This window comes from Dama dama, chromosome 10, assembly GCF_033118175.1.
Source record: "Dama dama isolate Ldn47 chromosome 10, ASM3311817v1, whole genome shotgun sequence".
NCBI classification, from domain to species: Eukaryota; Metazoa; Chordata; class Mammalia; order Artiodactyla; family Cervidae; genus Dama; species Dama dama.
In genome coordinates, this window is record NC_083690.1 from 40,917,565 (window position 1) to 40,942,334 (window position 24,770).

A 24,770-nucleotide genomic window follows, 5' to 3' on the forward strand; every position below is an offset into this window, starting at 1 on the left:
ACATATAAAAAACAGTTGGACCCTTACCTCACACCATACACAAAAATTAACTTAAAATGCATCATAAGCCTAAATGTGAGAGTTAGAAGTATAAAACTGTTAGAAAAATAAATAGAAGTAAATGTTTATAACCTTGAATTAAGTAAGCAATGGTTTCTTAGATACACAGCAAAACCAGAAATGAAAAAAGAAATTGGACTACATCAAAATCAAAAGCTTTTATGCTACAAATAATACCTTTAAGAAAATGAAAAGATAATTGACAGGATAGGAGAAAATATCTGCAAATCATATCTGACTTGTATCCAGAACACATTAAAAAAATTCCATAATAAAAACAATGCAGTTTAAAAATGGGCAAAGGATTTGAACAGACATTTCTCAATGCACAAGTGACTGATATGCACACAAGATGTTCAACGTCGTTAGTCTTTAGAGAAATCAAATCAAAGCCACAGTGAAATACCACTTCCCGCCTGTTCAGACGGCTATAGTGAGAAAAAAAAAAGATGGACAATAACAAGTGTTGACAAGAATGTGGATAAATCTAAACCTTATACATTGCTAGCAGGAATATAATATGGTGCAGCCACTTTGAGAAACAGTTTAGCAGTTCCTCAAAATGTTAAAATAGAGTTACCATATGGCTCATCAATCCTACTTCTGCCTATCTGCCCAAGGGAAATAAAAACGCATCTATAAAGACTTGAACATGAATCTTCACAGTAGCACAATTCATAATAACCAGACAATACTCATAACCGAATACTCATCAATGGATGGATAAACAAGGTGCGATATATCCAAACAATGAAAAAGTATTCCTCAATAAAAAGCAGTGCTGAAACATGCCACATACAGCATGGACGAACCTTGAAAAGGAGCAGTCAGAAAAGACCATATATCGTGTGATCCCATCTAAGTGAAATGGCCAGAAGCAGCAAGTCTGCAGAGCCAGTCGAGCAGTGATTGCCTGAGGCTGGGGAGGGGCGGTGTTGGAGGGAAGTGTGGAGTGACTGCTACCCTTGGTAGGAAGTTTCTTTGGGGGGTGATGAATATTTTCTAAAATGAATTGTGTTCTGGGGATATACTGAAAAGCATTGAATTGTACACTTTTAAAAGGTGAATTATATGGTACATGAATTATATCTCAACAAAGCTGTTTTTAAAAATGAATGAATTAGGTCTGTACGTATCAACCTAGGTAAATCTCAATAAATGCATAAAGGAAAAAAAAAGCAAGTTGAAAAAGGAAACAGGAAAGCATATAGTATGACACCGTTTATGTGAAACTGTAAAACAAAAAGTATAGCATATATTGTTTTCCAAAAGATAAATTCTTAGGAAGATATAAAAACTTGGATGAAAAGGATATATGCCAACCTCAAAGTTTTCCCTCTCTATAATTTTTATTTTATGACTTATTCATCCATTGTTTATGTTTAGCACATAAAAAATTATATTGTCTGTATTCACGTGCCTTCCTTTCTTAAATAAAAGGTAAACTACTGTATATACTTTTCTCTACCTTCTTTAACAGTAGATCCTGGAGATCTCTCCAGAGTTGATAGAGCTCGTCCCGCGAGGCTCTTTGATTAACTGTGTTGGGGTTTATGTCTGGAAGGAGGAGCGCCCGAGATGGACGACTACATGGAGACGCTGAAGGATGAGGAGGACGCCCTGTGGGAGAACGTGGAGTGCAACCGGCACATGCTGAGTCGCTACATCAACCCCGCCAAGCTCACCCCCTACCTGCGCCAGTGCAAGGTCATCGACGAGCAAGATGAAGATGAGGTGCTCAACGCCCCCATGCTGCCGTCCAAGATCAACCGGGCAGGTAACCTCAGCAGCTTCTCTCCAGCAAGCAGCGGCAACGTGAAGCTTCCCTCACTCAGGGGCTTCTTAACTGGAGTCCACACACCTCTGACCACCCCTGGTCCCCCACCCAGCTGTCCGTGTGCAGAGAGGATCTGTGAACTTGGATAGGGGTGTGGAGACGGTGCCTCTTTATTTTACTAACCTACACTAACACTTAGCACTCCCTCCAGTGATGAACATAGCTGAGCAACAGACCACAGTGATTAGCAATACTTGTGACCTTGTCAACAGTAAGCATTCCAGATATCTTATCACATTACTGCTATTAGAGATATTCCAAAATACCATTTATAGTCATCTCTCCCTTGAAATTATTGCAGTTATTAGACTTGCCGAGAGATTGGGTTATTTAATGCATTAATAAAGAAGCACGTTTATTACGGAGCTGCAAATTTAATATTTGTTACTGTATCTTCTTATAATTGATTCCCTTTGTAACCCAATGTATTTTAATCAGTTTAAAAATAGTATTTTGATAAAGAGTCTGTAGGCTTTTCCAGACTGCCTAGGGGTCCATGACACTTTATCACATTTATCACTCTTTATTTGCATTAAAGGTAAAATAAGTGTGGTTTGTGAACATTGTTCTGGTTTTATATACATATGGGTGTATATACATGCATATGTTTGTAACAACATATGTCTTTGTGTATAAGCATGTGGTCACAATGTAAAATACATTTCTTTCTGTGGTTCCCAGCTTAAGAGGCTTGAGACTAACCTGCCCACAGTATGACTGGTGATGAGCAGCTCGTACGCTGTGACTCTTTTGCTTACATGACAGACATCACTAATCACAGCGCGCTTTCCTGCTGAGCTTGGATGTAACTTTAGAACCCCTCTCAATACAGTGCTCCAGGTAGCTCTGACAAAGAGTCAATTGACACAAGATGAAGTTTATTTATTAAGTCTATCCTAGGGGAAGCATAGATTTAGGACCTCAAAGGAAGAAATAACTGAAAATAAAATGTTTAAGGAAGGGTCAAGAAATGGAAATAGTAAGTGGAACCAGTAGGATAAACAGTTTTCCTTGAAAACTGCCAAGGAAATTACAGATATTTCCAGACTATGTGATAATCCCTTTGGAAGGGATTATCAAGGAAGGGTCAAGAAATGGAAACTGTAAGTGGAACCAGTAGGATAAACAGTTTTCCTTGAAAACTGCCAAGGAAATTACAGATGTTCCCAGACTATGTGATATGTGATATGTTCCCACTGAAGAACATGGAGCTGCCCTGCTTTCGGACTTTTCCTGGGTCCCCATCCAAATACTGGTTTCCGGGTCTGAATCCCAGAGAGCCATAGATTACTCTGTAATTGCTGCTGCATGTCCATCCTCCTTCTACCATAGATGAGCTGTTACCTGTGTGGTTAATTTTAGCCCCAGGCAATTGGGAAGTTCTTTAAAACCATTGGTTTCCTATGCCTGCAATTCTGTTTATTCTGGTTCTACCAACTTCTTGTAGAAAAGAAAGCATTAGTCGCTCAGTCATGTCGAACTCTTGGTGACCCCATGGACTGTAGCCCACCAGGCTCCATGGAATTCTCCAGGCAAGAATCTTGGAGTGGGTTGCCATTCCCTTCTCCAGGGGATCTTCCCCACCCAGGGATTCAACCTGGGTATCCTGCATTGCAGGCGGATTCTTTACTGTCTGAACCACCAGGGGGCTCAAAATCAGCTGCTTTGCATACTGTACCTGCCTGCTTGCGTGCTAAGTTGCGTCAGTCATGTCTGACTCTTTGCGACCCCATGGACCATAGCCCGCCAGGCTACTCTGTCTATGGGATTCTCCAGGCAAGAACACTGGAGTGGGTTGCCATTTCCTCCTCCAAGGGATCTTCTCAACCCAGGTTTCAAACTCGCATCTCTCATGTCTCCTGCATTTGGCAGGTGAATTCTTTACCATTGGTGCCTGGAAAGCTCTGGAGAAAGGAAGCTAACACTGAACCCCTGCTGAAGGCCTGGCACGTTGATTTACATTATCTGGACTGTAGATATAACTCGGAGTGACAGGAGGTGGGGCCCGTCTTCCTAAGAGTGTACTGATGAATACGAGCCAGTGTAAGACTGGGTCTGGAGACTTGCATCCAGTCAGACGTGTACTCTTCCTTCTGAGTGATCTGACCTTTCCTCTAGGTCGACTGTTGGACATTCTACATACCAAGGGGCAAAGGGGCTATGTGGTTTTCTTGGAGAGCTTGGAATTTTACTACCCAGAATTATACAAACTGGTGACTGGGAAGGAACCTACTCGGAGGTTCTCCACCATTGTGGGTAAGTGGCTTTGCCATCAGCATTCTACCTGTGGTAGGAGAGGTGTTTGTGTACGTGTGTGTGTGTGTCCAGTGCTGGTTATGAAGCTGTGATATCAGGATGGTGCCCTGGTGGCACGTGTGAACTGTCAACCACTTATTTCTGCATGATGATGAAAGGTGGGTGACAGCAGGACAAACTGAATCAAGAGCCCAGAGAAGTGGGTGCTCCCGGAGCTCCCCCCAGGAGTGTTGGTGGGTGGAGCAGAAACTAACACTACCCCCTGGATCTTGTCCTTACCTTGCCTGCTTTCTTGCCAGCATCACATGAACCAGAGCCCATGGTCATCTTGTTTTAATTCTCCTTCCTAAATATTCTTGAGTCAGTCTTTTCTCCATATACACCACCACCCTAGTCAAGACCCTTACAAACCTTATCAGCCCTTTATATCCATTCCTTTGCTGCTCCAGTGATGTCTCTACTCCTCACGTTACCCTCCCCCACTTAAACCCATTCCGTGACTTTCCAGTGTTTCCCTTTAAAGACCCAGGTGCAGCCCACAAGGACCCTGCACAGTCCAGGCCCTGAGGATACTCCCAGTCTCACCTTTCTGCCTGTCTCTAAGCTCCAGCCACTGGGGTCTTCCTTCAGTTTCTGAAATGTACCAGGTCCCTCCTCCCTTCCCTTAGGACCTTGGCCATCTTGTCCAGCCTTCCTAGAATGTGTTTTCTCTCCTCAAGACTTCAGCTCATCCATCAAGTGCCTTCTCTAATGCTTCCATCCAGTCCACTGGATCTGGTCCCCCGTTACACACTCTCATGGGCCCCTATACTTTGTGAAACCCTGTCAGTCTGTAGTTATATTCGTGTGTGATCATTTGCTTTTTTTAAAATGTCTATCTCCCTTACCAGACATAAGCTCTCCTGGGACCAAGGCTGTCTCGCTCACCCTAAATCCCCAGTGCCCAGTGGGTGGTGAGCACTCAGTAGAACGTTAGGGAGTGAACGAGAGAACGAATGTCCGCAGCGCCATGTCTGGAACCCTTCTTGCCCTCCCCAGTCCTCAGGCCTGACTGACGCCCCCTCTCCACAGTGGAGGAGGGCCACGAGGGCCTCACGCACTTCCTGATGAACGAGGTCATCAAGCTGCAGCAGCAGATGAAGGCCAAGGACCTGCAGCGGTGCGAGCTGCTGGCCAAGTCCCGGCAGCTGGAGGACGAGAAGAAGCAGCTGACGCTGACGCGGGTGGAGCTGCTGACCTTCCAGGAGCGCTACTACAAGATGAAGGAGGAGCGAGACAGCTACAACGACGAGCTGGTCAAGGTGAAGGACGACAACTACAACCTGGCCATGCGCTACGCCCAGCTCAGCGAGGAGAAGAACATGGCGGTCATGCGGAGCCGAGACCTCCAGCTCGAGGTGAGGGGCGAGCGGCGGGACCCCCGGGGCCCCACTGAGCAAAGGTGAAGCCCCGGGGCAGAGACCACCAGGCCGCCTGGCCAGGTCACTGTGCGCATGCGCGTGCCCACCCAGTGAGGCTTAGCGTGGACAGTTTAGCCCCGCCCCCCGGCAGCCACGCGTACGTTTGCACATGCGCACACGGACCTGCTGACCTGGACTTCCTGCTCAGGAGCCTCGTGGAGCCCCTGTGCGCATGCGCAGGCATCCACATGAGGGGACACACAGACCTCGATCCGATGGGGCTTCCCTCTTGCTCCGGAACCCGGACCCACCAGGTGCATGTACCAGACACGTGCCCTGAATCACACGGGGGCGAAGGTAGAGGACCTAGGGATCTGCCCACCCCGATGGCCCTCAGGAAAATCATCACGGAGACGGGCTCAGCACTTGTCCCCTGGAGTTGTGAGGTCCTTGAGGCGAGGACCCTCCTCTTCACAGCTGTATCTCTCTGCACAGCTCAGCGTGACACAGTGGAATATCAGTGAAAAACCCAGTAGCCAAGTGATGGACGTCGTTAATAAGTTTACCTCCAAAAGGGAGATGGAGAAGGGAATTGGCTTAATTCATTCATTCCTTTTATTTATTGTGCACTGCCTTGCACCAGGCTCTTTTCCAGGAATACATAACTCACGACCAAAGCCCTGCTGTCAGGGAGCTCAACATTGTAATCAGAAAACTAATACATCAATACCTGGTAGTAATCAGTGCTATTAAAAAGAAGGAGAAAAGAATTTGGGGATACTGAGTGAGGGATCCTGTTTTAAATAGGATGGTCAGGAAGGGTTCCTGAGAAGGGGACACAGGAACAGAGATCTGAGGAAAGGGAGGGAGCCAATCATGGAAGTCTCAGGAGGAAGAGCAGAGAGTGAGTGCAAAGACCCCAGGTAGGGGCATGCTTGGTATTTTTGAGAAACAGCAGGAGAGCCGGCAAGGCTGGAGCCAGATGAGCAAGCAGCTTGAAGAGATGGCCAGGGTCCAGATCATGGGGGCTTGGTAAGAACTTTAGAATTTATTCCAGGAGTGATGGAAGCCACTGAAGGATTGAGAGCTGGGACTGACAACTGATTTATATCTAGAAGGATCACTCCGTCTGCTGGGCGGAAAATAGACTTTTGGAATATTTACTAAGCACCTGCCATGTGTAAGGCATGGTGCTAAGCACTGTGGGGGACATAGGGATAAATAACCTGATTTCTGCCCAGGTCACTTACAATTTAGTTGAAGCTGACAGATCAGTAAACAGTCCACTGGAATTCAGGTGAACTGAGTCAGTGGCATAGCAAGCAAAGAGCATGAGCATTTAAGTCCTTTGGATTTGAGTGCAAGACCTGCTTCTGGCTTTACCACTTGATTAGTTCTTCACCCGGTTTCCTCATTTGTAAATGGCAAATACATGAAAATGAAAATAAAACCTACACCCTAGGATTGCTCAGTACTAAAATATAAGTCTTTGGCAAAATGGCTGACCCAGTAGTACCTACTTTATGTCTACTTGAATGGACCTAGAACAGGGGCACTTGGATTCATCTTCCAAGATGGTGAGGATTTTTTATTTTATTTTTTGCATGACCAGAAGGAAAGGTTTCCATGCTGTTTTTATCTAGGATTTGAGGGTGTTGTAGAGATTTAAAACTCTCTCTCTCTTAGGACTGTTTTATGTTTTCCTGACTATAGAGTAATAGCAAGAAAGCATATCAGAACTTAAAAGAACTTTTCTCTTTGGTTGAAAGAATATCTGGCCAGCTGAGTCCTAGGCCATTTCTCAGGCCACAGGGGTGCAGCTGAGGTCCTCTCCTGGCTAAAGCCACTGCCCTCTACCTGCCAGATTTCAAAAGCCTAGAATTGAAAAAAGGACACTCACCCCTTGATGGTTTCTTCCTTGCAGAACCTTAAAACAATCTTCTTATTTTAGATGTTTTGCCAAGGCTGATCAGTTTGGGGAAGCAAACACAGTTAGTCACAGGAGTTTAAGAAGTCTTCTCCTATCTCCAGTTCCTGACACTGACTTCTTGAGGGTGAAGCTCAGCACACCACCAGTTGTCAAAGTCCAAAGAATAGTAACTGCCTCCTCCAGGAAGGCACTTTTTCTTACACTAAATCTGGTCAGGTCTTTTAGGCCAGAGATCCTGCCGACCTATAGTCCAATGAGTCTCAAGCTGTGCTTTTAGCAGTGGTGCCATTTCTTCAGATAAAATCTTGGATGAAACCCACGAGGCCAAGTCACGTGCAAGCACAGCTGCACTGGGGCATGAAGTCAAGACAGAGCCCGAATTCCCCTCCCCCCATCCCTGCCCCCTTCCAAAACACTAGGGGTCTTCAGGAATCTTGTCTTGTGAGGATCAGAGTTCGAAACCCATCAGAAAAGACCTTTAGAGTGGGAAGTGTACCTCGGGGAAACACCAGCTTGGGAACCTCTCATTCTAACCTGTAACCTGTTCCACCTCCATGAAGATTGCCCTAGGAGGTTTTCTGAGGACCATAACTGCCCGAGCACTATTCTAAACTAACAGACCAGGACCTCTTCCTCAACAAGGAGGGGAGTGGTTTGTTTCGCTGAAGGAGTATCTTTGAGCCCTTTGGTGTCACCAGCTGGAGGAGGAGAGGGGGACAGAACAGGGATCTTGCTGGAAGTCCAGCAGGATGTGGGGAGGCCCTGCCTGTTCTGAATGTTTCCCTACAACTTGGTTCTCCCCTCGGCCCCCTGGCGGTGTTTCAGATTGACCAGCTAAAGCATCGGTTGAACAAGATGGAGGAGGAATGCAAGCTGGAGAGGAACCAGTCGCTGAAACTGAAGAACGACATAGAAAACCGGCCCAAGAAGGAGCAAGTCCTGGAGCTGGAGCGGGAGAACGAGATGCTGAAGACCAAGATCCAGGAGCTGCAGTCCATCATCCAGGTGAGGGCGGGGGCAGCATGCCTGCCGGGGTGTCCCTTGCTGACCACGGGGCTGCAGAGAATTCATGTCATCCTCCTTGGCCGCCTTAGTTCCTTCTCTGTCGACAGGGGTGTCTGCACCGCCCACTTCTCAGACATTATGTGAGGTCACACTTGTGACGTTGTTCCCTCGATTGAATCATTTCACGAAAATCAGTGTCCTGGGCACTGGGAGGAAAGTACTTCGGGGAAAAACTTCTTGCCTTAAAGATTCCAAGAAACTCAGCTCTCAGCTGTGAGGGATTTGTTAAAGCTTCGAGGGCCTCCCCTTCTTTGTCATCACAGAGTCATCTGTGGGTACAGAGGAAAAACAGCCCCAAATACATGTGCAGGGGAGGAAGGAAGGCACCCGCCCCCTCCCCCAGAAAGAATGATGCCCCCCAGGATCATTGCCGCCTGGTGTGGAAGGCCCTGGTTCAGAGCAGAGACTGGGGCCCAGTTTAATCGGAGCAGATTAGTTGATGTTTCAAGGGAGGCATCTGCAAGGCAGATCAGCCCCGTCTTTGTCTTCACCTGTGAAATGTTCGGAGAAACTGCACAACTGCCTCTCTGGGCTCTGATAAGAGCCACGGCAGAACAATAGGCATCGGGATGTTTCTGAGCAGAAGTGGGTTTTATGCTTCTTTCCAGGTGATAAAATTCATAAGTAATAAGCCGCTTAAGGACCCCAAGAGACAGCGACTCTTGCCTCTGCTTCCCCTGGCACAAAGCCTCCTGCTCGCTGCGTGTCTGTTGCTGGCGCTTCTGTCTGCCGCCTTCCCGGGCCTCCTTGCTCCCTGCCCCGCACCCCCGAGCCCCGTTAAACTTCCCCCCACACACACACCGCCCCCCACCCGCGCAGGCCGGGAAGCGCAGCCTGCCAGACTCAGACAAGGCCATCCTGGACATCCTGGAGCATGACCGCAAGGAGGCCCTGGAGGACCGGCAGGAGCTCGTCAACAAGATCTACAACCTGCAGGAGGAGGTCCGCCAGGCGGAGGAGCTGAGGGACAAGGTGGGCCCTCAGGTGGCCGGGGCTGCAGCTCCGGGTGGGAGCCCCGGACCCCCGTGTGTGTCTGTGGGACCTCTGGGCCCCGCGCTGTCTTCCGGGACCAGGTCTGCACCCGGGTGTGATTCCCTGCGTGTCAGCTCCTTGCAGTTACTTGTGAATTGTTCTAAGTGTCCACATGGCACTGGCCTTGCCCCCGGCTGACCGCTGCGGCCTCAGGAGGGCACACTCGTGTCCACCCTGTCTCCCACCCCACCCCAGACTGAAGGCCTCAGGAGTCCACCCGCTCCCCCTGCACTTAGTAGGTCTGCATCATATCTGAGCTGGTGGACTGGCCTTTTACCGCGGTCCCTTCTCGTCAGAGCGCTGACTCTCAGAGGGTCAGGCGCCGCGGGGAGGGGCGGGCCGGCCCTGGGAAGCCGCGGCTGGGAGCCGGCTGCCGGCCCTGGCTTGTCAATGGCCTGACGCGCGTATTGGTCTCTCCCTGTGCCCATAGTACCTGGAGGAGAAGGAGGACTTGGAGCTGAAGTGCTCCACGCTGGGGAAGGACTGCGAGATGTACAAGCACCGCATGAACACCGTCATGCTGCAGCTCGAGGAGGTGGAGCGGGAGCGGGACCAGGTACCGACCGGCCGGCCCGGGCTCCAGGCCGTGGGGGCCGGCGGGATGTTGTCAGGGTAGCGTCATCAGCTCTGCAGGCACCACTCAGGAGCCCGTCTTTCCTGCTTCCCTTCCAAAAACGAATCCCATCCCAGCTGTGTCCCTGGTGTTTAAAAAGCAGAGCGGGGGCCTGAGCGGGACTCCGGTATCCTGTGCTTCAGAGTCAGACGGCCAGGTCCAGGCCCTGTCACCCTTCAGACGTGTGGCCGCCACGCCTTCCCTGCCTGGAAGCCTCAGTGCTCCCGTCTGTGAAGCGGGAATACAGTAACAGCTCCACCTCGCAGGGTAGCGGGTGGGCTCTGCCTCAGACCTCTTAGCCCGCAGCGGGCGCACAGCCGGGGTGGACTCACGGGGGCTGTAACACGTGCAGAGGACGGTAGCCGTGGAGACACCCAAGTGTCAGATTCAGGAAAAGGGCCGGAGCCGTTGTGGCTGACACATGGGCTGGGGGGTGGGCGTCCTGGCTCTGATTTGGGGGTGGGGGTCAGACGGGGGGTGGCAAAGAACCCAGCGGCCTTGTCCTCCGCCTCCCGGGCAGGCCTTCCACTCCCGGGACGAAGCGCAGACCCAGTACTCCCAGTGCCTGATCGAAAAGGACAAGTACCGGAAGCAGATCCGAGAGCTGGAGGAGAAGAACGACGAGATGCGCATCGAGATGGTGCGGCGGGAGGCCTGCATCGTCAACCTGGAGAGCAAGCTGCGGCGCCTCTCCAAGGACAGCGGCACCCTCGAGCAGGTGGGCGGGGGCCCTGCAGAGGACAGCCGTCCTGACCACGCCCGGAGTGCCCGCCCGAGCCCGGGAACCCTTGGGTGTCTGTTGTGATGAACAGACCGGACCGCTCATTTTTTTCTTAGCTTTTTATTTTGTATTGGCGTTTAGCCAGTTAACAATGCTGTTTCAGATAAACAGCGAAGGGACTCTACCATATGTATCCATGTGTCCACTGTCCCCCCAGACTCCCCTCCCATCCCACTGCCACATCACGTTGAGCAGAGTTCCACATGCATGTAGTAAGGCAGAACTGCTACCTGCTGCTCATGTGGAAGCTGGAAGAGGCAGGACAGACGCCTGGCCTGGCCACCTGCCGGCTGGCTGGGGGATCTCGGGCAAGTCACTTCCAAGTTAGAACTGCAGCTCCCTCTCAGTAACGTCCTGCTGGGTTTCCTTAAACCCATGTGGGCGGGCACTGGGTTTAAGATGCCCGGCTCCCATCAGTCACTCGGGCCCATAAAGAAAGCATCACTCATCTCGATGGGAAGCTCAGGTGCCTGTCACAGCAGGGCCCCAGGTCCTCAGAAGCGAGTGATGCCCATGCAAGCAGGTGATGCCATCTCTCGTGGCCGTGGGTTCTGCAGGTCCTGAGCCAAGCGCCTTCTGTGGCGAATCTCCTTTAACCCACAGGACCGTCCTGCTAGGACGGTAAGATCATTGACTCCCTTCGCCAAGGGTAGAATTGGACACAAGCAGCTAACTTGCCCAAGGGCATCACTAGCCAGTGACTTGGGGAACCAGGATAAGACCCTCCACCCCTCACTCTTTGCCCAGAGGACTCAGGTCTGATGCTGGAGGCAGATTCAGGAACATGACTTTTCAGCACAAATGCTGTAAATGATGAGTTGAAGCGGTGCTGTGAGTGCCCAGGGGAGGAGGCCCCCATTCTGTCAGGGTTCCAAGAAAGACTCCCCACAGCGGGAGGGGGGGTGCGCCTTGGGACCTCCACTGGGGATGTTGTCCCTGGACTTCACTGACCAAGTGCTGTCCCCCTTCTGGGGTTGGCGGAAGCGTCACTTCCTTGGCAAGGCGATCGGCGGCCCCCATCGTGGAAACCAGGAGCCTCCTGGTTAGGCTCTCCCCTTTGAGCATTTCTCAGTTTATGATCATGGAGAAGCCCCATGTAGGCCCCTCTGTGTCCAGCATGTAGCACGGTGCCAGGCACGGCTGGACCCTTTAGGAAACATTTATGAACCAACACTGTGAGGTCGCCGGGCTAGATGAGGGAAGATGGGGCAGTGTTCCAGGCCACAGGGACCCGGCGAGCAGAGGCCTGGGGGTGTGACACCCATGGCCTGCGGTGGGCAGTTCTGTCATCCTTGAGTGGCCGGCGGGGCCAGGCAGGAGGCGGGCAGGAGCGGAGAGCAGCAGGGAGCAGGGTGGGCCTGTCCGCTAAGGAGCTTGGTTGGGAGTTTTTCCTGGACCGTGAAGGATCTGGGGCCAGGAGGAAAGGCCAGGAGCTTTGGGTTTGGAGGCAGCATGGCTTGAGGCTGTTATGTAGCTTTGGAGGATCAACCTCAAGGTACTTAATACTCTGCACCTCAGCCTCAGATCATGGATGCGAACCCCTTAGGACAGCAGGCCTTTTATTGTGGTGCAGTCACTCATCGGTAATTTTTATGTACGTAGCTTAGGCACAGGAGTAGAAAATTGGGGATCTGGTGGTGGCCAAGGGCCAAGGGGCCGTGACCAGCTGGGAGGCGATCCCTTCACTGCTGTAAAGCATACCAGGGCCTGGCGGGTGGGAGATGAGGCGGGCAGGGCTTGAGAGGAGGAGCGAGGAGCTAGGATGATAGAGCTTGGCCTCGAGGTGGACCCAGGGTTCAGGAAGGAGGGGCAGCCCCCTCCCCTCCGCCCGGAGCTCCAAGCGTGGTGCCCGGGGGAGGTGAGCAATGGTGCCGTAGGCAGAGCCATTTCCCGGTGCGCTGGGCGGTCTGGGCGCTCATGACGGGCGCGGCCTCTCCTTGTCTCCAGAGTCTGCCCAGGAACCTGCCGGTGACCATCATCTCTCAGAACTTCGGGGACACCAGCCCCAGGACCAACGGTCAGGAGGCCGACGACTCCTCCACCTCGGAGGACTCGCCAGAGGACAACCGCTACTTCCTGCCCCACCACCCGCCCAAGCGCAGGATGAACCTGAAGGGCATCCAGGTGCCGCACACAGCGGGGCGAGAGGGGCCATCGCGGGGCGAGACGGGCCATCTCGGGGCGGGGCGGGGTGGGGAGCCGGGGCCCTCTGTAGGCGGGCGGGTCTCAGACCCCCGACGCACCTAGACCTGTGAACCAAAGTCGTGCCAGCCTGCGCTTTCTGCTTGTTTTTTTCACTGATTCTCTCCTCCTGTGATTGTGGTGGAAGTTAAGAGAGAGAAGGGAGAGAGTGAGATGAGCATGATCTCCACATTCACTTGTTTGTTCAACAAATGGGTACTGAGTGCCTGTCGCATGTTTATTGATGTGACTGGCTTGTGATGGCAGCTGGCGGCAGAGCACTAGTCCTGCCTGCCTTGCTGGATGTTGAGCGCAGCCTGTCAGCTGAGGGATGAACGAATGTGAGTGACCGAGTGAATGAATGAGTGAGCAAGCGAGTGAGTGAGTGAGCGAGTGAGTGAGTGAGAGAGCAAGTGGGTGAGCAAGTGAATGAGTGAGCCAGCGAGTGAGCGAGTGGATGGGTGAGAGAGTGAGTGAATGACTGAGTGAGTGAGCAAGTGAATGAGTGAGCCAGCGAGTGAGCGAGTGGATGAGTGAGAGAGTGAGTGAATGACTGAGTGAGTGAGCAAGTGGATGAGTGAGCGAGCGAGTGAGTGAATGACTGAGTGAGCGAGTGGATGAGTGAGCGAGTGAGTGAATGACTGAGTGAGTGAGCAAGTGAATGAGTGAGCCAGCGAGTGAGCGAGTGGATGAGTGAGAGAGTGAGTGAATGACTGAGTGAGTGAGCAAGTGGATGAGTGAGCGAGCGAGTGAGTGAATGACTGAGTGAGCGAGTGGATGAGTGAGCGAGTGAGTGAGCGAGTGAATGAGTGAGAGAGTGAGTGAATGACTGAGTGAGTGAGCAAGTGGATGAGTGAGCGAGCGAGTGAGTGAATGACTGAGTGAGCGAGTGGATGAGTGAGCGAGTGAGTGAGCGAGTGAATGAGTGAGAGAGTGAGTGAATGACTGAGTGAGTGAGCAAGTGAATGAGTGAGCCAGCGAGTGAGCGAGTGGATGAGTGAGAGAGTGAGTGAATGACTGAGTGAGTGAGCAAGTGAATGAGTGAGCCAGCGAGTGAGCGAGTGGATGAGTGAGAGAGTGAGTGAATGACTGAGTGAGTGAGCAAGTGGATGAGTGAGCGAGCGAGTGAGTGAATGACTGAGTGAGCGAGTGGATGAGTGAGCGAGTGAGTGAGCGAGTGAATGAGTGAGAGAGTGAGTGAATGACTGAGTGAGTGAGCAAGTGAATGAGTGAGCCAGCGAGTGAGCGAGTGGATGAGTGAGAGAGTGAGTGAATGACTGAGTGAGTGAGCAAGTGAATGAGTGAGCCAGCGAGTGAGCAAGCGAGTGGATGAGTGAGTGAGCAAGTGGATGAGTGAGCGAGTGAGTGAATGACGAAGTGAGTGAGCAAGTGGATGAGTGAGCAAGTGAGCGAGTGAGTGAGCGAGTGGATGAGTGAGCGAGCGAGTGAGTGAATGACTGAGTGAGTGAGCAAGTGAATGAGTGAGCCAGTGAGTGAGCGAGTGAATGAGTGAGTGAATGACTGAGTGAGTGAGCAAGTGAATGAGTGAGCCAGTGAGTGAGCGAGTGGATGAGTGAGAGAGTGAGTGAATGACTGAGTGAGTGAGCAAGTGAATGAGTGAGCCAGCGAGTGAGCGAGTGGATGAGTGAGAGAGTGAGTGAATGATTGAGTGAGTGAGCAAGTGAATGAGTGAGCCAGTGAGTGAGCGAGTGGATGAGTGAGAGAGTGAGTGAATGACTGAGTGAGTGAGCAAGTGAATGAGTGAGCCAGTGAGTGAGCGAGTGGATGAGTGAGAGAGTGAGTGAATGACTGAGTGAGTGAGCAAGTGAATGAGTGAGCCAGTGAGTGAGCGAGTGGATGAGTGAGAGAGTGAGTGAATGACTGAGTGAGTGAGCAAGTGAATGAGTGAGCCAGTGAGTGAGCGAGTGGATGAGTGAGAGAGTGAGTGAATGACTGAGTGAGTGAGCAAGTGAATGAGTGAGCCAGTGAGTGAGCGAGTGGATGAGTGAGAGAGTGAGTGAATGACTGAGTGAGTGAGCAAGTGAATGAGTGAGCCAGTGAGTGAGTGAGTGAATGAGTGAGAGAGTGAGTGAATGACTGAGTGAGTGAGCAAGTGAATGAGTGAGCCAGTGAGTGAGCGAGTGGATGAGTGAGAGAGTGAGTGAATGACTGAGTGAGTGAGCAAGTGAATGAGTGAGCGAGTGAGTGAGCGAGTGAATGAGTGAGAGAGTGAGTGAATGACTGAGTGAGTGAGCAAGTGAATGAGTGAGCCAGTGAGTGAGCGAGTGAATGAGTGAGAGAGTGAGTGAATGACTGAGTGAGCGAGTGAATGAATGAGAGAGTGAGTGAATGACTGAGTGAGTAAGCAAGTGGGTGAGCAAGCAAGTGAATAAGCAAGTGAGCGACTGAGTGAGCGCGTGAGCGCATCTCCACGTGGCCCGCCTGCGCCGGCTCACACCCAGGGAGCGGCGGCTCGAGCAGCTCCTCCGAGGCCAGGCTGGCACCCCGGGCACCTGCTGCTGAGGGTGGCCTGCTGACTGCCCGAAAGCCTCACCCTTCTGCCCCGCCTCACAGCGTCGCCCCGACCGTCCACTCTCCGCTGAGGGACGGTCCGAGCCGCGTGGCCCCGCCTCCCGCGCGGGGAGCCTGTCTGAACCGGCAGCTGTCTGCTCGGGGCCGGGGAGTCACGGCCGTGAGCTCGGGTGTCCTGCGCCTTCCGTGGTCCTGGTGGCCACGTGACGAGGGCGACGTGGCCTGGCCGCGATTTATTTCTCTGCTTAGCGTGGGTGACACGTCGGGCCTGGTTTGATTTGCGTCCTCTGCCTTTCCCTCCGCTCCATCTCTTTCAGCTGCAGAGAGCCAAGTCCCCCATCAGCCTGAAGCGAACATCAGACTTTCAAGGTTAGCGAGACACCCGGATCCCTGATCTGTCTGTCACGCTGACGCTCGGTCCATCTGTTTCCCCATCGTGGGCATCAGTCCCGAGAGGTTAACTCAGGAGAGTCTCTGGGTCCCCGGGGCCCGGGGTGGCGGGGTGTCCAGATGGTCATTACTGTTCGCTGTCGTTGGAGGGGGCTGGAGCCCCGACCACAGAAATGTCACGTCTGAGGCCCCCTCCCCCGGGTCTGCCTGGAGCCCCTGAATGTGGCACTTAGCGCTCCCAGAGGACTGCTCCTGTCCACACAGTCCCGGGCGTGGGAGGCCCCCAGCTCTCCCGTAAGCCCCCGGTTCTCTGCCACACACCATTCTCAGACCCCCGCTCACACGCCCTTGGCGTGACCCTGGAGGGTCGTCCAGCGAGGGTCTGCCCCGGGTGAGCTGGGTACCCACTGCGACCGGGTGTCTGGGGTCTGCGTAGACTCTTCCAGAACCCAAGGCCTGGGGTGGGGCCGTCCGTGAGGAGGTAGAATGTCGCTCTGACGGCTGCGAGAGCCGTTGGAGCAGTCAGAGGAGGACCCGTCGAGAAGGGGGCGTGTAGACAGACGGGCCGGGAAGGGGGAGAGGGAGGTCGCTGGACACGGCCTCCCCAACCCCTGGACGGAGCCAGAGGCGGACGCCCGGCCGTGCAGCCGGCACAGTGCGTGGGGCTGCACGCCCCCCACCTCCTGGGGGCAGAGCTGATGGCGCCAGGAGCCCAAGGGCCTGCAGAGGCTCGTGGCCTGACCCGGGTTTCACGGACTTCATCCCCCTGAGGAGAGACTCAGGTCGGGTCTGTTCCAGTGTCAGGGCATCCGGGCAGGCAAGTTCCTGCCCCAGTTCCCGCTGCTCCACGCCGAGCACCCACAGGGACGCCCACCTCTGTCCCCAGGACAAAGGGCATCATCCTTCCTCAACGAGGCCACCCCGAACCTGGCTGCCGGCTCCTCCTCCAGGGGGAGGGGTGAGGAGCCCACCTCCCCCCGCCCCCCCGGGAGGACGCGCTCCCCAGACGGGACGGCCCCCCGGGCGCAGAGCTCTCACCGCCTCCCCTTGTCCTTCCTCCCCCACCCCCCTTCCCCCTGCACTCCCTGCCGGCTCGCTGAGGACAGGGAGGGGACAGGAAGAGGACCTCCTGGACGCCAGCCCCAGCTCCTCCCGGTCCCTGCCCGTCACCAACTCCTTCTCCAAGATGGTGAGCGAGGGCCCCACCCACCGCAGACCTCCTTCCGGCCCAGGACGTGCCCCAAGCCCCCCCACCCCCCGCCACCCTGGCCCCCCACCTGGCCTCACCCACTCCGTGGGCCCAGCCCCACCTCCTTGCCTCTCCTGGGCTGAGGCCCAGACCTCCTTGTGTTTATTTAAAGACATTTCCCGGCCTCACGATGTATTTACAGCTTCCTGCAGCCTCCTTTCCCACTGTAACACTTGGTAGGAGGAGAGACGGGCCTCCACGGTTGCACAGGCAGCTGAAGCCCCCGCCACCGCTCCTCAGCCCCTGGTGACTCCGGCAACCGGAGCAGGGTGGCCGGCGAGGGCTGCGGCAGCTGGAGCCGCCCATGGCAGAGCAGGGCCAGCCGGGCGCCCCTCGTGCCTCCTTCCAGCCCGCCGGGGAGAGGCAGGCAGGGTCCCCACACCACGGCAGTGTCACCCCCCCGCACCCCGCCCCAGGGCCAGGCAGCAGAAGGCCTGTCATTAGAAATTATAACCCCGAGGGGAAGCCCTGGGAAGCTTGTCAGCTCAGCTTCCAAGATCAGGCCCTAGGGGAGGCAGAGATTTGATAACGAATGACTCCTGTCTGAGTGCAGCTCTGGGAGGTGAAATCCAAGGCTCTTATTTCAGGCAGGCCCTATGCCGGGAGCCGGCGGGCCTCGTCCCACGGGGTCACCCTGCAGCACCAGCCTCACTGTCTGCAAGGGCATCCGTGGCCCCCGCCCCTCCGCCCCACCGGGCCCAGAGGTCTCCTCTCGTCCCACGCAGGGGCCCACAGCCGGGCAGCCCTGGGGGCAGAACTGAGCCTGTGCTGGGCACATGCAGGGCACCCCCCTCGGATTCCCACCGCCTCCCCTGTCCCGCTCCCCCGGCGAGCAGATGGATGTGCAGATGGGCACCGAGCCCCATGGCTCTGCCCGCCCCAGGCTAAGCACAAGCCTTCTTCAGCCAAGGTCGCCGCTGAGACCCGGCTTGCCGGCCCACAATGCCTGCGTGGCCTCTGAGTTAGATTTAGTCCCCGTGTATATAATATTTATGCCCGCCGAGGCACAGCCTATGAATACCCAGCTCATCCGTAACGCATCTGCGTGTGTGTCTGTGTGTTTGAAGCAGCCCCATCGGAGCCGTTCCAGCATCATGTCAATCACAGCCGAGCCCCCGGGAAACGACTCCATCGTCAGACGGTACAAGGAAGACGCGCCTCATCGGAGGTGGGTGACGGGTGGACGGAGCAGGTGGGGCCTTTTTGCAGTGCTGGTTGACTCAGCGGGCCTCCGGGGAAGCTGGAAACCCAGGCGGGAGGGTGCCTGTTTTACAGATGAGCAGCCTGAGGCCCCAGGAAGGGAGATGGCTTCCCCAGGGTCACCCTTGTAGCCAGCAAATGATGAGACCTATGCCGCTTTGCCTCCTGCTACCCAGAAAGCAGGTGTCCCCATCCTGTGGTTCCAGAGCAAGGCTTTTTCTGCCCAGAGAGGGAGAGACCCTGGGGATGCCCCTACATTCCCCCTCCCTCCCCTCCTTCCTGACCGTCAGTGTCCCCAGGGTGGAAGCCACAGTAGGGATAGCGCTTGGGCATCCAGACGTGCCTCGTCAGCTGGGTGTTTAATGTCTTACGTTCCGAGTCAGAAGCTGGTGGTGGTGCCCAGAAGGGCCAGGGCCAGGCGTGGCCGGCCGGGACCGCGTCTCCATCTCGGGTCCTGCCGGTGACCCGGCGTGGGCCTCGTTGGTCCACCGCAAGAACCCCAGGGGAGCAAGGGAGGAGTCCAGAAACACACACCTCATGCCTGCCAGCCCCGTCTGACGGAGGCTCCACTATTCTGGGCCCGTCACGCGAGGCAGCCCCCTGCGCGTATAAATGGTTCTAAGCGCTCTGTGTGCAGGCAGAGAAGTGAGTGGGGAGTGGCTGATGGGGCCGCCGGACGTTGCACTCCTAGGCCTTCAGAGTCAACCTCATCCCCGCTAACGCGGCCTCTGCAGGCTCCAGGGCCGCCCTGCCCTCCTGGCCGCACACGCAGCCACGTGCAGGCCTCGCGTGGCACGGAGCCCTCCACACGCCTGCCGAGCCCCCTCTCCTGCCCGTCTTGCCCTCTCAGAACCAGAACCTCTCGCACCGCCAGAACATTCCGGAAGCCTCCCTCTCCCTTGACCACCTGCACACAATCAAGAGAGCCCCTGCCCCCCTTGTGTCTTGCAGCACAGTTGAGGAAGACAACGACAGTGGTGGCTTCGATGCCTTAGACCTCGATGGTAGGTGCCCAGCGGATGTGAGAGGCGTGCCAAGCGCGGCAGCCTCCTCGGCCGGGTCCTGACCTGGGGCAAGGCCTCGCGCACGGGAGGGCCTTAGGAGACGTGCGCAGGGCAGGTTCCGAGAGTGCACACGGAGCCAGGATGCGCCCCGGGAGCCCCACCTTTGTTTTGTGGACAGTGGGAAGCATGCCAGTGCTGAGGGCGGAATCAGGGAGGTCTGCGTTTTTAAGAAAGCATAGCTCCCGCGATTGTAGCCAGCCACCGTGGTCCATCCCGGTGCCTGTCGGCAGATGTTTGTCCACCTGCTTTTGTCCTCAGGGTGCAAATGGAGAAGCGGGGGTCTTAGGGGGACCCAGGAGCAGCATGCTAGGGGGTGGACTGGAGGTGGGGGACCCCTTGAGAGTCCGGGCATAAATTAAACCGTTAACGCACCCAGCAAGATGAGTGGCAGGTGTGGGGTCCAGGGCCCTGGGATGGAGGTGGGGCAGCCGTGAAGGCTGGTTTTCACCCCCTGAATTGGAGGCATGGGGCAGGCGAGCACCGGGGAGCCTGGGGGTGCAGTCGCCCTGAACCAGCGCCCAGGCAGAGCTGTGTGATGGGTGGGTGTTCCCGTGGCCCGGCATGTGCCACGCAGAGCCAGGCACGAGGGCTCCGTCACCCGGAGTGATGAGGTGCTCGTGGCTGCAGCCTCCGCCCTGTACAGCGGGGAGGCCCAGCACGCGTCCAGGCCCCCAGCCTCGCCAGGCCCTGCTCCAGGTGTCGCTGAGCTCTTGCCCTGGCACAGACCGTGGCGCCGCAGCTATGACCCCGGGGGAGATCAAGGCAGGTTTGCAGAACCTGAGCTTCTGACCGGAGGGACAGGGCGGAGAGGAGCAAGCAGGGTTCGGCATCTCGGGCGGTGGCCTTGGGCTGCCAGTCGCGTTCCCCGGCCCCTCCGGAGCTGGCAGCCTAGAGCCTGGCTCAGAATCTTCCAGGTGTGGCCCGCCAGCCCCCTCGGTTCCCGGGCTCCCCCAGCCTGCCTCCACCCCCTCGTCAGCTCTGGCTGCCTGCAGATAAAGTGAAAGATTAGTGGCTGTCCTTAATTGGGGACCATCAGAAGCTATCAAGTGTTAAAGAGAGGTCAGCACCTAATCGAGGTGGGGTAATGGGCAGAACTCGAGGAGTTTGCAGAGGGAAGAGCTGGGGAGAGAGTTCTGGGCAGCAGTCCAAAGCGTTCTGCAGCATCGGGACAAATTCCCTCTGCAGAGCGGCCTTTGTTATCGGCCTGGAGCAGAGCAAGGCTTGCGGCTCTCCCATCCCGGTGGCCTGAGCTATGCGGGGTGGGCGTCTTCCTCCCAGGGCATCGGGGTCCCGCTGAGCTGGGAGGAGAGGGGGCTTCCGACCCCAGACACTGCTCTTGCAGCCCCACCCTAACCCCATCGAGGCAATAGGTAGTGGTGAGACCTAAGGGCCCCAAGTGAAACCATGGGCCCTGATTTGAAGGGCTTCCCAGGTGGCGCTAGTGCTAAAGAACCCACGGGCCAATGCAGGAGACACGAGATCTGCCGGTTTGATCCCTGGGCGGGGAAGATCCCCTGGAGGCAAAAGTGGCCACCCACTGCAGTATTCTTGCCTGGAGAATCCCATGGACAGAGGAGCCTGGCGAGTTATGGTCCACAGAGTCTCAAAAGAGTCGGACACGACTGAAGCGACTTAGCACACACGCACGCATGCCGATAACTAAAGTCAAACAAGTGCCTGCTGAGAGAGACCCCTTTCCAGAGTCTCCAGCTGGAGGCAGGGGAATGGCTGTGCTGAAAGGGCTGCCAGGACTGGACCCTCGACGCCCCGGGGCCTCAGGGACCAGCTGACTGAGGCTGCCCCCTCCCCAGGCTCCCTCATCAGTGGTGGGGGGTGGGATTTCCCAGGAGGCAGGCAGGCAGAGGGGAACAGGGGCAGGAGTGCCCGGCCTGACCCCGGCGGCCATCCCAGCAAGACCAGGGGCCATCCCCCTGCCCCGGGGTCCACTCGGGGGCCTGAGGGTCCGTCTGTCCTTTGCAGATGACAGTCACGAGCGGTGCTCCTTCGGACCCCCCTCCATCCACTCCTCCTCCTCCTCCCACCAGTCTGAGGGCTTGGACGCCTATGACCTGGAACAGGTCAACCTCATGTTTAGGAAGTTCTCTCTAGAAAGGTACCGGGGTCGTGGGACAGGGGAGGCTGAGGTGGGGGCCTTGGGGGCTGAGGAGGGGGTGGGGAGGAGGTGAAGGCCACTTGCCCCTGGATCCCTGCAAAGGGGATCGTCCGCGTTCCTAGACTGGACTCTAGAATCAGGGTCCAGGGATCACAGGGTCCCAGAGTCGGGAATCACTTCCCCTGACCCCTCATCAGATCCAGAGAGGAAGGGGCTTGCCGGGGGTCACATAGCCTGGTAGAGACCAGGAACGGGACTCCAGTGTCCCACCGGGCCCAGGCCGTGCAGGTGACCCCCTGAAGCCCCGTGAGCTGTGCCTCTGAGCCTGCCGGTGTGCGAGGAGGGGCGGCCAGCCTTCACACCCGACGTGCACGCAGCCAGGGTGCGTGTGATGCCAGGCTCACAGCGGCAGTGTCCCCGGGGCCCCTGTTTCTGGTCTGTGCCGTCATGGTGGGAGCCGCTCTCCAGTTTCTCCTAAGGTGTCTGCTCCTGTGACTTGCGCCCCCACTGGGTGTCCCAGCCGGGGGTCCTGACCACAGCTGCCTTACCCCCCTCTTCTCTCCTGCCCCAGACCCTTCCGGCCATCGGTCACATCCGTGGGGCACGTGCGGGGTCCCGGTCTCTCGGTGCAGCACACCACCCTCAGCGGCGACGGTCTCATCTCCCAGCTCAGCCTGCTCGGGGGCAACGCCAGCGGGAGCTTCGTCCACTTCGTCAAGCCGGGCTCCCTGGCCGAGAAGGCTGGCCTCCGCGAGGGCCACCAGCTGCTGCTGGTGAGGGGGCTGGGGGTCCGGGGAGGCGGCAGCTCTCTTTCCTCTGCATGCCTGCTGCTGACAGTGCAGGGACCCCAGCCCACCTCTGTACTGAGCGGAGAATGCCTGGCCTGGAGCGGGGGGCGGCCGTCAGCTCCTGCCTGAGGCCCCCTCTCTGGGCCCGTCTCTCCTCCACTCTTGGCTCAAATGTTTTTAGAGCCTGTGCGCATGCACGCTCACACTCTGGGCGATGGACGGGAGGCACGTGAACCCCCTTTCAGTGGGGGGCTTCCTGCCCTCGGCAGCACTGAGCCGGTCTTCGCTGGGGACGGGGGCTTCTACTCGCGGGTGGATGGGGCAGCCTCGCCCTCGCAGCTCTGCCCGCCTCGCCGCGGAGCCCGAGCCGGACCGTGTGTCTCTGACATCCAGCTAGAAGGCTGCATCAGAGGCGAGAGGCAGAGCGTCCCCCTGGACGCGTGCACGAAGGAGGAGGCACACTGGACCATCCAGCGGTGCAGCGGCCCCGTCACACTGCACTACAAGGTCAACCAGGAAGGTGAGCGCCCGGCCGGGGCGGGGCTGGGGGTCGGCTGGGGCGGGACCGAGAGTCAGACGGGGCGGGGCCGGGGTCACGGGGCGGGGACGGGAGTCAGATGGGGCGGGGCCAAGAGTCAGACGGGGCGGGGCCGGGAGCCGGACGGGGCGGGGCCGGGAGTCGGACGGGGCGGGGCCGGGGGTGTGCGCCTCACCCTCGTCTGCTCTGCGGGAGGTCCGGAGGACGGAGCAGGGCCGCGGGCGGGGAAGGGCCGCCGTGGAGATCCGCGTGCGCATACCCGCCGGGACCTGCGTGGGCCGCTGACCCCGTTCTTAGTGGAAGATAGCGTGTCCAGCCCCAAGCAGACTGCTGGCCTACAGCCGCGTCCCTGCCTGTCCCGCTCCCCCCATCTCCCTGCCAGGCTGAGGTTTGCTTCTTATTCCCGGCCTCCCGGCCTTGACGTGGACACTGAGTCTGGGGTGGCCACTCCAACACCAGCAGGCCCGCTGAGCCATACCGCGGCCGAGACAGCCCGGCCTCGCCCCGCCTCTCGTGTGGCCCGTGGCCCTCCTGGGCAGTGTCTTCTCTCTCCCAGACTCTGGGTTCCCGTTCTCACCTCTGGGTTTTTTTTTTTCCTGCATGATTATCTCTGCAGCTGGATCTTATTTTTAACCGCCAGGGCTCATGAATGTTTCAACAGAGCATAAATAGCCACTCTAGCCGTTCCCCACTGCCGCCTGCCTGCCGGCGCTCCTTCCCGGCAGCTCCAGGTCCGTGCGGAAGATGGTAATGATGCTTTGTCCCCAAACACAGTGTCAGCCTCCTGCTCCCACGGGCAGGCAGGTAGGCGCGCTCCTCTGCTCTGCCAGGCCTGACATCCCGGCCCAGCAGCAAGTCTCCGGCCCGGCCCTGCCCGCTGGCCAGGATGTGGGTCATGGGATGCGGGGTGAGGCGTGCCCCTGGCTTTGTGCAGCAGCAGAGCCCTGCAATGCAAGCATTCCCTCCGGCAGCATCCCGTTCAGAGGGCCTGTCCTCCCAGGTGGGGTTGGTGTTACCTCTGACCAGGGCAGTGGGAAGGGCCCGAGTGGGGGCCCCCGTCTCCCCAGGAGACGCGATCAGAGGCCTCCTGGCCTGAGTCTCCCTGCCGTGTGAGGTGAGGGCATTTGGCAAGCTCCTTCGGGGCCTGGCTGTTAGGACTGTTTTAGCTTCTGCTGTGTTCCGTCTCTCTGCATGTGGGGATGATTTCAGGATTTATGTTATGGATTTGTGCTTTGGACATTGGCTGGAAGTTTACTGCCTTTATTGTATTCATGGCGTTATGCCCTGCTTCCTTCCAAAGCATTCATAAAATTTTACACTAAAGGACGAAGGTGTTAACTAAGGTTTAAAACATGTGCCATGGTCTTACCACTTTGGAAAACCATTTGGCAGTATCTACTCAGGCTAAATGTGGGCTTCCCTGGTGGCCTAATGATAAAGAATCCACCTGCAATGCACCAGAGAAGGGAGGAAGCAGCAGCCCATGGAATAGTCTACAGCAATGAAAAAGAACACGCAATGCTCCATTGCAGCATCAGACACATCCCACAGGTGTGACGGCGCACAGAGAACGCCAGACACGCAGAAGCATGCCCGCTTCCGCTTCTGTGACGTGATGCCGAGCTGACCCGTGTGCTGGCAGGCAGCGTAGTGGTTACCCCGCAGGCTTCTGAGCGGTGGTTACCCAGGCATAGACATTTGTGAAAACCCATCATGCTGAATATTTAAGGACGATGGGGTT

At 56.2% G+C, this 24,770-nt stretch overlaps 1 protein-coding gene across 4 annotated transcripts in view; it reads left to right on the top strand.

The window, feature by feature from the left end:
* CARD11 (caspase recruitment domain family member 11) overlaps window positions 1–24,770 on the top strand; it is a 106,460-nt gene that overhangs the window by 71,120 nt on the left and 10,570 nt on the right. For 3 of the 4 annotated variants that reach the window (XM_061153770.1, XM_061153771.1, XM_061153769.1), the window contains exons 3-17: window positions 1,625–1,837; window positions 4,016–4,153; window positions 5,225–5,550; window positions 8,309–8,488; window positions 9,368–9,520; window positions 10,011–10,136; window positions 10,714–10,911; window positions 12,922–13,098; window positions 16,005–16,056; window positions 17,184–17,266; window positions 18,394–18,494; window positions 19,478–19,530; window positions 21,571–21,703; window positions 22,275–22,476; window positions 22,885–23,011. In XM_061153770.1, coding sequence (XP_061009753.1) covers window positions 1,625–1,837; window positions 4,016–4,153; window positions 5,225–5,550; window positions 8,309–8,488; window positions 9,368–9,520; window positions 10,011–10,136; window positions 10,714–10,911; window positions 12,922–13,098; window positions 16,005–16,056; window positions 17,184–17,266; window positions 18,394–18,494; window positions 19,478–19,530; window positions 21,571–21,703; window positions 22,275–22,476; window positions 22,885–23,011 — 2,262 coding nt within the window. The remainder of the gene's footprint in view (window positions 1–1,624; window positions 1,838–4,015; window positions 4,154–5,224; window positions 5,551–8,308; window positions 8,489–9,367; window positions 9,521–10,010; window positions 10,137–10,713; window positions 10,912–12,921; window positions 13,099–16,004; window positions 16,057–17,183; window positions 17,267–18,393; window positions 18,495–19,477; window positions 19,531–21,570; window positions 21,704–22,274; window positions 22,477–22,884; window positions 23,012–24,770) is intronic. The other variant, XM_061153772.1, reaches the window with a different exon arrangement.